The 12,127-nt window shown below is 35.0% G+C and overlaps 1 protein-coding gene across 1 annotated transcript in view; it reads left to right on the forward strand.

The window, feature by feature from the left end:
• The first annotated feature begins 213 nt into the window (after positions 1-213).
• Positions 214-12,127, forward strand: part of LOC107738349 (zinc finger protein 143-like) — a 13,166-nt gene continuing 1,252 nt past the window's right edge. Inside the window, exons 1-15 of the mRNA XM_016550096.1 lie at positions 214-344; positions 2,523-2,625; positions 3,002-3,088; positions 5,085-5,168; positions 5,274-5,402; positions 5,501-5,694; positions 5,887-5,958; positions 6,045-6,158; positions 6,287-6,362; positions 6,850-6,975; positions 7,204-7,383; positions 8,445-8,672; positions 8,752-8,882; positions 10,292-10,423; positions 11,198-11,308. Of these exons, the coding sequence (XP_016405582.1) occupies positions 2,529-2,625; positions 3,002-3,088; positions 5,085-5,168; positions 5,274-5,402; positions 5,501-5,694; positions 5,887-5,958; positions 6,045-6,158; positions 6,287-6,362; positions 6,850-6,975; positions 7,204-7,383; positions 8,445-8,672; positions 8,752-8,882; positions 10,292-10,423; positions 11,198-11,308 (1,761 nt within the window). The 5' untranslated portion in view covers positions 214-344; positions 2,523-2,528. The remainder of the gene's footprint in view (positions 345-2,522; positions 2,626-3,001; positions 3,089-5,084; positions 5,169-5,273; positions 5,403-5,500; positions 5,695-5,886; positions 5,959-6,044; positions 6,159-6,286; positions 6,363-6,849; positions 6,976-7,203; positions 7,384-8,444; positions 8,673-8,751; positions 8,883-10,291; positions 10,424-11,197; positions 11,309-12,127) is intronic.

Raw genomic sequence — 12,127 nt, forward strand, 5'->3', positions numbered from 1 at the left:
TAAAAATCGATTAAAAATATTTTCTCCGTAATAAAATGACACTGGTATAGTGAACAAATATTTCCTTCAGGTTTCTAGATATATTTATTCATAACCACGATTTATGTTCGCCTACAAAATATTTTTTTTTTGGACAGGTAGTGTTTTTCACCCCTGAACAGCAGGGGGCAGAATAGACCTCTTCACTGAATAGTTAACATTAAAACCAGAGAAGAAAAGTACCGATCCAAAACACACCACCGTTTTATTTCGCTATGTTAGGGACCTTCATATATGTAAATATTATACATATAGCCTAATTTGATCCGGTGCGTTGTTTCTGGTAGTTTAGGCTCTTCAGAGTGGTGAGTGTCTGAAACACTAAACACATCTCTTATTATTGTGCTAGATAAAATTATTTTGAGTACATTGCAGCTACTGAAAAGCACATTTGCAGCAGCAGTAATAAACCATGTTTATACAGAATGTACTAAAGACTATCTAACGTTACTGTAATTGTCTCGACATTTTGTTTACATCTGATTCTAGATATCGCCGCAGGTTCACAGCATGTGTCTCTGCCTTGACTTCACATCCCGTAGTCTCAAGTGTCACTGTTTTCATGAAATCCTGACAACACTCGTTTTTAAAATTTTTATTTATTTTTTTTTACAAATGATACAAGCTAAAGGAATCATGAATAATCATACACGAGCACCACCAGCCTGAGGTGACTGTAGAAACTGTAAAACAGTTTGCAAATCTGAAGGACCAAAAGCTTTCTCGAGATTAGGAAGTAAAACTTCATGTCTGATTTATAGTATTTTGTGATCATTTTAAAGGTATCATCTGAGTCCCTATAAATCCTATGAAAGCATATAAAACCTACTGTATCATATTCGATATATTAATTTCTAAAAACCTGCTGAAACCCGGTTATGCACAATCTTCTACATGCCTTCTGTCGTCTGATTGATAGTTAAAGGGGTCATATGATGCTGCTAAAAAGAACATTATTTTGTGTATTTGGTGTAATGAAATACTTTAGTAAGTAAAAGGCCTTTTAGTACCATTCTGTCCACCTTTAGGTTGCTCTTTTTGCTGTGAAATCTTTAGCGATTGTATAAAATAAACATAAGAATAACTTGTGTATTGTTACGAATATTTCAAGATGGATATTTGGAATTTCCCATGCATTCATTTTTTTATTATCCATGCATCCATTTTTTTAGACAAAACATGTTAAAACGCAAGTATATGATACATTCGGCTTTTGAGGAAAGTTGTAGGAAGTTTATTTGTCCATCTCTCAGTCATCATTGCTTTGCTTTGCTTTGCATTACATGTTTTTCTCCCCCCACAATTAAAACTACAGAGTTTTCATAATAAAACTAAGCATTTAAATACCAAGATGTATTTTTAGGATATATAGATTGACAACTCGTAATTATATGCATTTTATGTAAGTAGTCTGCTTGGTTATATAAGTAACAACATGTGCACCGAATTGCTTATTTTTATTTAGTTTGGGCCTATATAATTGTTGCATGCTCCATAATCTACACATGCATAATACAAACATAATACAAAACATTAAAACATACTGGCAAACTTTATTTTTAGTGTTTCCTTTATATTTTGCCTAAACATTCAATAAGCTTTTCAATTTTAAAGAAATTATAATTTTTTTTATTTCTGCTAGTTTTTCATATATCAGGCTTAACATGGTTAATACGATATATAACATCCATATAAGCACTTCATCTACATGTTAAAAAAATGAAAACTAGAAATATCATGAAGGACCAAATAGGAAAAAGCATTGAGTTTTATTCCCATGTTGACCTGTTGTGTAGCTATATGTTTAAAGTGAAAAGAGCTGTATGGGGCAAAAGGGTCTTTAATATATTTAAAGTATATTTTTTGTATTATCATTTGTAAATATTTTACATTTATCTTGTAAATCCCTATACGATTCTATCAGATAAAGTTTGCTTTGTCTTCTGAAGCTAAATTAATACAATTTTAATAATAGGTTTCCATCTAGACATTACAACTGAGGCCAATGAAAAGAGAGACACAAATGGCACTGTTTTGCATTTCAGTGCGTTCAGTGCAATCAACTTTCTCATTTGTAAATATTTTACATTTATCTTGTAAATCCCTATACGATTCTATCAGATAGATAAAGTTTGCTTTGTCTTCTGAAGCTAAATTAATACAATTTTAATAATAGGTTTCCATCTAGACATTACAACTGAGGCCAATGAAAAGAGAGACACAAATGGCACTGTTTTGCATTTCAGTGCGTTCAGTGCAATCAACTTTCTGAACCCCTAAGGAAAGTGTACCACTATACTAATTTTTTGGACATGTATCATGGCAATACCATGTTTTTGTTGACATATTTGATGGAATACAGGAATCTATAATAACCATATGCAACCAACGATATATACAATCTGAGACCGCGGTACCATAACTCTTATTAAATGTGATCATAGAGTTATAGTGTTTGATTTATAACATTTGATTTCTCCTAGGTTATAATGCTGCTGGCTCAGATAAATCAGTCAGCAGATTTCCAGCATGAGGGAGATGCTCAGGAGGTTACTCTCTGCTTAACTGAGACTGTGGGGATTGCAGGTCAGAGCTGCATACTTTATAAACTTTTTTTTTTTCCCTCAAAAATTGGCATTTTATTAAAAGGGAAGGTGTGCATACGCTACCATTCCAAAGTTTTGGGTCAGTAAGATTTTTTTTTTTTAAAGAAATGAATACTTTTATTCAGAAAGGATGCATTAAATTGATCAGAAGTGAATAACTTTTACATTGTTACAAAAATGTCACATTTTAAACAAACATATTAAGCAGTACAACTGTTTTCATCATTGATATTAATAATTTCTTGAGCACCAAGTATAGTATAAGAATCCTTGGTGAACATAAGTGACATTTGATTTGCAGTGTACTCCAGTATTACAGTCTATGCCAGTCTCCAATTGTCCTGTTAATGATTCAGATGGCGATCAGAGCATGGACACAGTCAGTCTGCAGGCTGTGACTTTAGCAGATGGCTCCACTGCATATATACCTCACAACACTCAAGGTATGTTTATTACTGTGCCCCCTGAACAACATCATTCATCCCAGACACTTTTAAGATGTAATAAAACTCGGCATCATCTATAGGAAATAAATTAACATATAGAAAAGTAGTGGTCGACCGATATTGGTTTTTTGACAGCCGATGCCGATATCTTGGAAAGCAGGGTGGCCGATATAAAGCCGATATAATTGTATGTATTATAATTAATATTTAAGAAATTTAAATTATCATTTGAAAATTGATTAAAAAATAAATGTGTTAAATAAACATATTTATACTTTAGATTACAAAGTATTTTCACATATAAATAAATATTTAATAAAAATATGATTAAAAAGGAAGTAAACATTGTAACCAACAGGGCACTCAGGGTTCTGGGAAGTTTGTGTGCATTAATCATATTTTTTCAAATAAAGCCAAGGTAATACTCATTTTACATACAGCACACAGTGAAAATGACATGAATATGACAGTGGGCAAATGCATAAAGCACAGCATAATTTAAAATCACGAGTTTAAAGTTTGTCGATCGCGCGTCTCCAGTCAAGCAGAACTCTCCTCCTGTCAGCATTCATTTCACACGGACCGACCGTCACGCAGAGAACACGAGATCATGCAGGTCACATACAAACTTCACAAGATCTCACAACTGGATCCGACTAAAGTTTGCAAGGTTTTTGAAATTTAATGTTTATTAGACATTCAACAGTTTTGTTTAAATTATGTAAATGCGTATTTGCTGAATGCTGACGGCAAACAAGAAAGTATTATAATGTTTGCCTTTCTATTACTAATAATATAAAAGCAGTCGTTATAAGACTTTTTGTATACATTTTAATTCCTTTGTTTAACCGTTCTATCTGATTATTAGACAGACTTCTATCCATATTAGACAGAACTGTTAACGACGACAGCGAACAAGAGGGAGAATTTGAGCACTGTGTGCCCAGGCGCTGCCGTTCTCAGCACCGTCAAAATAAAAGTCCCACCTCGAACGCATCGGCCAAACAGGAAAACTAATCGGCCGATGCCGATATTTAAAAAATGCCAAATATCGGCCGATATATCGGCCTTGGCGATATATCGGTCGACCACTATAGAAAAGCAAATTTGTTGGTTACCTTTCCACACTTTCCATCAAACATTTGCATTTACTTGAATGGTAATGCGTTCTCATGTCACTCAAATCCATGACATTGTCAACTAGTTTAGCTGCAGGATCTCAAAATTACTTGTTTATTAGTTTCATTTTTGTATTTATTATTTTAAATATAGTTAAGGAAGACTCGTTCTGTCATGGAAAAAAAAAGGTAATTGTGACTTTTTATCTCACAATTCAGATTTTTTGCATGATAAAGTGAGTTTATTCTCAGAATTGTGAGATATAATCTCAGAGTTGCGAGTTCATATAGTTTACATCTGGCAATTCAGAGTTTATATCTTGCAAATCATAGAAACAAAGTCTGAATTGTGAGATATAAACTTGAAATTGCAAGAAAAACATCAGAATTGTTGAGAAAAAGTCACAATTAGAATTGTGAGATGTAAACTCAGAATTCTGAGAAAAAATATCAGAATTGTGATATGTAAACTTGAATTGAGAGAAAACATCAGAATTCTGAGCTTATATCTTGCCGTTATTTTTATTTTTTTATCAGAATTGTGTGAAACAAAGTGAGATATAAACCCAGAACTGTGAGATAAAAAGTTGCAATTACCTTTTTATTTTTTATATATGGCAGAAACAAACTTTCATATCTATTATTAGCCAAACATAACAAGACAGCTAAGATAATTAAAACATTAAATTAAAATTACCATGAAGCATCTATAATCTTTAACTCCTGTATTTCCTGTTTTTAAAATAGTCAGATCAAAGTTGCATGAATTTTTGCTTTTCCATAAAATAATGCAATGGAAGATTTTTTTTTTTTAAACACAGTTGGCAGGATATTCTGAGTGAGGCATTAACTGAGTGCTGGTTGTTTTTCCCCAGACAGCAATATAGTAGAAGGACAGGTGATCCAGTTAGAAGATGGGTCTTCTGCTTATGTGCAACACATTGCTGTTCCAAAAGCAGGTATTTTACTCTTTGTTATGCAGCAAATCTTTATATTAGATTCACCAGACGTGAAATTTAGGAACAGGTTTAGGATGTTATTTATTTATATTTTATTCACACTAGATGAGCCAATTAACTGGACGGGCTCATCTGTATGTGATGTTGTTGGTAATGAGAGCTTAAGACTGGAGGATGCTCAGACTGTGCAGTTGGAAGATGGAACTACTGCTTACATCCACCACACTGCAAAAGGTTTTTCCTTTCTTCTGTTTTTACTATGCAGCAAGATGTTAAATGGGATTCGGATGAGCATGCTTTTTAATATATCTATATCAATATTGCATTGGCAGATACATATGAACCCAGTACCCTGCAGGCGGTGCAGTTAGAGGACGGGTCTACCGCTTACATTCATCATGCTCTTCAGGTGTCACAACCAAACACCATTCTGGCCATCCAGACGAATGGCACAGTAGCAGATTTGCACACAGATGTGGCTATTGACCAAGAAACAATCGATGCTTTGGAGCAGTACACAACCAAGGTACAACCAATATGATTAGGGCTAATGCAAAGATATTCACAATATATTTGCTATGATTTTGCTGGCAATATTAAATTAGGGAGCATATGTTATAAATTATTTTTAGCACAATCGGTCTCACTTGCTCACTTGTCAAAGTTGGTAAAATAAATATGTAAAGTGTAATTATAAACCTTGATTTCTTTCCTGCAGATCGAAGAAATTGATTCTTACTCAAACTCTGAGCTGATCACCAGTGATCCTCACAGTGTTGTGGAGATGCAGGTGAGAATGTAATTGTCCATGCAACATAAAAATGTCATTAGCCAAGCTCGGAGTTGCTCTAAAATGTTTATCCTTTCTCTCTCTAGATCGTTCTTCAGGGTCAAGGAATTCGCCGTAATACGCAGCAGCCGGGAGAGAAATGTTTTCGGTGTAATTATGACGGATGTGGAAAGCTTTACACCACTGCAAATCATCTTAAGGTTATTATGGCTTTTATATTTGAGCTTGTAAATAAAAGCAGTTAGATGACATTACAAATAGATAGATGACATTACAGCATAGATGACATTACAAATGCAATGCATTATGATTGCATTTTGTTTTTCAGGTACATGAAAGAGCACATACAGGTGACAAGCCGTACTGTTGTGACTTACCTGGCTGTGGAAAAAAGTTTGCAACAGGTAATAAAAAATACGTTGTAAAACACAGCAAGCGTGCATTACATTGATTAAGAGTGACAGTAAAGATATTGTTACAAAAGATTTCTATTTCAAGTAAATGTTGTTCTTTTGAATTTTCTATTCATCAAAGAGTCCTGACAAAAGTGACAAAAATATAAAGCAGCACAACTGTTTTCAACATTAATAATAATAATAAATGTTTCTTGAGTACCAAATCAGCATATTAGAGTGATTTCTGAAGGATCATGTGACACTGAAGACTGGAGTAATGATGCTGAAATCTCAGCTTTGTCATCACAGGAATAAATTACTTTTTATAATATATTACAATAGAAACCAGTTGTTCACAGTATTTCTGTTTACTGTATTTTTGATCAAATAAATGCATTAAAACATTTTCAAGAAATCTTACCAACCCTGAACAATGCATTTCTAACATATTTAAACTGTGTCGTATATTAATCACTTATAATTAATTTACTTTTAGGTTACGGTTTGAAAAGTCACATCAGGACGCACACTGGAGAAAAACCTTACCGCTGTCAGGAGATGGACTGTAAGAAATCTTTCAAGACTTCAGGGGACCTTCAAAAGCACACCAGAATTCACACAGGTACATGTCTTCAAATCTTCCATCTATTTATTAGAATATTATGGAAATATGAATACAGTGTTAAACTATCATGGTATTGAAAAGTAAACAAAAGGCTGCATGCATTAGAATTTCATATTTCAATAGTTTCATATGAAGATTTGTCCTATTATCTGCCATATTATACTGACATACCACCACAGTAATTGGGCTCCTACCACTGATCTATTTGTTCTTTGTTCTTTTAAGGAGAGAAACCATTTCTATGTCCATTCCCGGGCTGTGGACGATCCTTCACTACCTCAAACATCTGTAAGGTGCATGTTCGCACGCACACTGGAGAGAAACCGTATCACTGTACAGAGCCAGGCTGCAATCGGGCGTTTGCCAGCGCGACCAATTACAAGAACCACATACGGATCCATACAGGTGTGCTGCTCTTTAGCCTTAAAGGGATAGTTCACCCAGAAATTGAATTTTTTTTTTTTATTATTGCTCCAAACCTTCCTTTTTTAAGTGCAACTCAAAAGGAGAAATTTTGAATAATGTGCTGATCTGGTGAGATGTTGAGATTTTAAGTAAATAACAAATTCAGTTTCGTATGGCTTCAGAAGAAATTGCATATACATCATTGCCATTTTTATACTTTTTTGGTGCTTACCTCTAACCTTATTGTAAAGTGTCTCAGTGACTTTCGTTCATACTATGCAAGTCAAAAGTCACTACACAATTATTTGGTTACCAAGTTTCTTCACAATATCTCCTTTTATATTCCACAAAAAAAAAAGAAAATCATACAGGTTTGCATCAACATGAGTGGGCAAATAGTGACAGAACTGTAATTTTTAGGTGAACTGTCCCTTTAAGTATCCAGGTTATTCAAAAACTGACCTTGTGTTTTCATGAAAGAAAAGAAAGTCATGTGAATTTGAAAAGACATGTAACAGAATTTCCATTTTGGACGAACTATTTATTTGAATTCTTTCATCATAATTTTTAATCTAACCTAAATGTAACTATGAATTTAAAGGGGTCATATGATGCTGCTAAAAAGAACATTATTTTGTGTATTTGGTGTAATGAAATGTGTTTATGCGGTTTAAAGTAAAAAAAAAACATTATTTTCCACATACTGTACATTATTGTTTCTCCTCTATGCCCCGCCTTTTTGAAACGCGTCGATTTTTACAAAACTAATCGGTCTGAAAAGCGAGGTGTGCTCTGATTAGCCAGCTATCCAGTGCGTTGTGATTGACCGAATACCTCAAGCGTGAGACGGAAATGTTACGCCCCTCACCATACTGTGATGCCCTGTCCAGCCGGAGAAGAATATCTCTTTGGATTTGAGACTTTAGTCTTTGCAACTTTACAGATCTTCTTTATGCACCAAGAGCTTGTAACACTCTAAAGAGAAAGGAAAAAATGAAATCGCATCATATGACCCCTTTAACTCTGTGAGATGTCTAAAGCAGTGTCTTTATTGCATGCAGGAGAGAGGCCGTATGTTTGCACAGTTCCTGGTTGTGACAAGCGATTTACTGAGTACTCTAGTCTCTACAAACATAATGTAGTGCACACTCCCTGCAAACCCTACAAGTGCAACCACTGTGGAAAGGCATACAAGCAGATTTCCACACTGGTCATGCACAAACGTTCAGCGCACAATGACTCTGAGCCTATAGAAGAGGAGTCGGAGGGCTATTTTGAACCCCCTTCAGGTTGGTTTTGAAAACTATCTTGATTATAGACACAAGATGATATTTTCTGAGTGAAACTGGGCTGTTGTTTTGTATTCAGAGGCTATAGATGACCCCTCCCTGACTGTTAGCCTTGTGAAGTGTGAAGACTCTTGTCCAGAGATGGATTCTGAGATCTGTGATGTCACAGAACAACATGTAACGTTTATCACACAAGATGGAGCATCGCAGGTTTGCATCGGGGTTATTATGCACAGAAGAAAATGGGAGTTTAAACAGTTTTCTCTCAGAAATTAAGAGAATTTCTTTAAATTGAATTAAACATGAAAGTTTAAAAGTAGAAAAACTGAAATACACTGAAAAATTGGTGTAGAAACAGTTTGCACAAAAAACAACAACAAATTGCTAGTAAATTTCACAAGGAAATGGCAAGTAACACATTGAATTAAACAAAATTTTGCAGTAGAAAAACTAAAGTGCCCCTATTATGGGTAATGAAAGGTTCAGATTTTGGTTTTGGGAGTCCCCAACAACAGGTTGACAGGCATGCAAGGTCAAAAAACACTTTTATTGTCTTATAATATGCATTTATTTTTACCTTACTTAATCGACGACTCTCAAACGATTCGCTCAATGATTCATTTTTCCAAACCCCTCCTTTGCCTGACGCTAATCTGTGGTAATTGGTCCTGATAAAGCAGCGTTTGTGAGCACAGTGCTGCTTTGTGTACAGCGTTACCGGGGAAACTGCTATTTTTACCGCTCCAAAAGCACACCTAGTGGCAAAGAATGAATTAGAATTTTCATTCAGTCTAACACGAAAAGACCAACAAGTAGGCGGGCAATATGCTAATGTTTCATGTTGATGTCAACATGAAACGGCTTGGGATTCGTTTTAAAAAGAACTGGTTTCAATGATTCAGAGTCGACTCTTTCTTTTGAGAGACAATAACTTTATACACGGTGCGCTTTCAGATTTAAAACTTTGCAAGATGTTTTCATTCACTTAGAGCTGTGTTACACACTGCATGAAAGGTAATTTTCAAAAATCCATAATAGGGGCACTTTAAAAATCTTCATTTTATTTACAAATTCGTTGAAAATCTTTTTTTTTTCGGTATAGTATTTTCATGTAAAATATGTTCCAATTATCTGTTTCATTTACAATTTAGAAAAAAATTACAGTGTTGTTAACTAAAACTATAACCATAAAAACATTCTCGTTACAGAAAATAAAAAGCTTAAGCACATTTTATTTCAGCTCTTTTTCAAGGCAACATTTCTAATAATAAAAAAACAAAAACGATATGTTAAAAAAACTAATAAAAGGGACAAAATGACTAAAAATGTAACTAAAATTAAAGTTAGAGGAAAATATACAAAAATAAAATATAATTAAAAATTTTAACAAACACATTATATCAGTTATACTAAAAAATTACCACTGATTTGCATCTACACAGTTTGTGAGAAGACTGCATGTTCGTTTATTAAAATTTTTTTTGAAAAACCTACCCTATAACAAAAATGTCATGACATTGCCATTAGTTTATATGTGCTGCAGCCATAGACATCTACAGAAAATCCAGAAGCTAATCATAATACATGTGCTGAATGGGAAATTCTGTGATTTCTGACAGGCTGTTGGGAATGTAATCACAATGGTAACACAAGATGGCAGTGTGATCACCATCCCACCCACTGAGTCTTTGCTATCATCAGCGGAGGCTCATTCAGTGACTGTGTTCTCAGAGGACGGGACTGAAGGACAGGTGTGTAGGCTTTGGCTATTGTAAATTTGGGAACCAAACAAGTATATTTATGTGTGTGGTTTTTATTGCCAGCAAATAGATCAAACTTTCTCTTCTTAATTATCACATAACTATATTCTGCCCACTGCTGATTTGTGTGGATATAGAGCGCTGTAGTGAAGATGACGTATGTTTGTAGTTTGGTTCCCTCGACAAAAACCCAATAGGATTTTGCCACTGGCTTTTGGATTATTGCAGAAAATAAGCTCTGTGACCAACATAAGTTTATGATTCTTACACATTTTGTTCATCATGATAATCTTCACTAATGAACACAACAGAAGTCTAATACAATCGCAAAAAGTAAAAAGCTAAACGTAGGCTATGAATAAACTGCACGACTTCAACGTCACCATCTGACAGTTCTTTCTGCCATTATTTAAAAAAAACTTTTCTTTCAACCTCTGCAGTCCTATAAGCCATTTGATAGCAACTGCCTTTTTCAAGTCAGGTAAAAGCTTTAAAAAAGGGGGTGTTACTGATGTATTTTTATGTCGTAGAATAAAACATGAACATATCTTGAGACTTTATTAACCACAGATTAACTTTATTTCAGGCATTTAACCAAAAACCTGTTTAAAAAAATCCACTGACTTCAGGACGATGGAACTGGAAGTTTTAAAATGCTAACACATCTCTGGGTTTTGGCCTACAAAAAAAAAAGCATCATGTCGACAGCAGTCTATAATCTGGTCACATGAACTGTGTTTGTTTGTTTGTTTCTGTTTTCTCCAGATGACTGCTATGATTCCAGAATTATCATCTTCCAGGAGCATACAGGATGAGTTATCAGCACATCCAATTACACTTCTGGCTACTTCTAATGGCACACAGATTGCTGTTCAGGTATAGTTCACTTAGGCTGGAATGCATCACAATTTTGACTTGATTTTTCTTTGATTTGCCATCTATAGGAATTCAGCGCTCGTTGCTTAAAGGGATAGTTCACCCAAAAATGAAAATTTGATGTTTATCTGCTTACCCCCAGGGCATCCAAGATGTAGGTGACTTTGTTTCTTCAGTCGAACACAAATGATGATTTTTAACTCCAGCCGTTGCAGTCTATCAGTCGTATAATGCATGGCAATGGTAACAAAATCTATGAGAGTAAAAAAAAACATGCACAGACAAATCCAAATTAAACACTGCGGCTCGTGACGACACATTGATGCCCTAAGACACAAAACGATCGGTTTGTGCCAGAAACCGAACAGTATTTATATCATTTTTTACCTCTAATACACCACTATGTCCAACTATCTTTGGGCGCGCGCACGGCATCCGGTGCGTGAGGTGTGTACGCACTCTGGCGTAGTTTACGTTAATGGGTGTGTTGATATCCAGCCGAAGAGCAATCAACCATAACCAGTTTGATTAGCCGTCGTACCTACAATGTTTGTGCACTGTGTAAACAATGAGTGACGTATACGCGCGAGAGATCACTTCCGGCGCTTGCGTAAACTACGCCAGAGCGCGTACACACCTCACGCACCGGACGCCTGCGCGCGCTCAAAGACAGTTGGACATAGTGGTGTATTAGAGGTAAAAAAATTATATAAATACTGTTCAGTTTCTCACACAAACCGATCGTTTCGTGTCTTAGGACATCAATGTGTCGTCACGAGCCGCAGGGTTTAATTTGGATTTGTCTGTGCATGTTTTTTT

The sequence above is a fragment of the Sinocyclocheilus rhinocerous genome, unplaced genomic scaffold (genome assembly GCF_001515625.1).
Source record: "Sinocyclocheilus rhinocerous isolate Xijiao unplaced genomic scaffold, SAMN03320098_v1.1 scaffold1065, whole genome shotgun sequence".
Lineage (NCBI taxonomy): Eukaryota > Metazoa > Chordata > Actinopteri > Cypriniformes > Cyprinidae > Sinocyclocheilus > Sinocyclocheilus rhinocerous.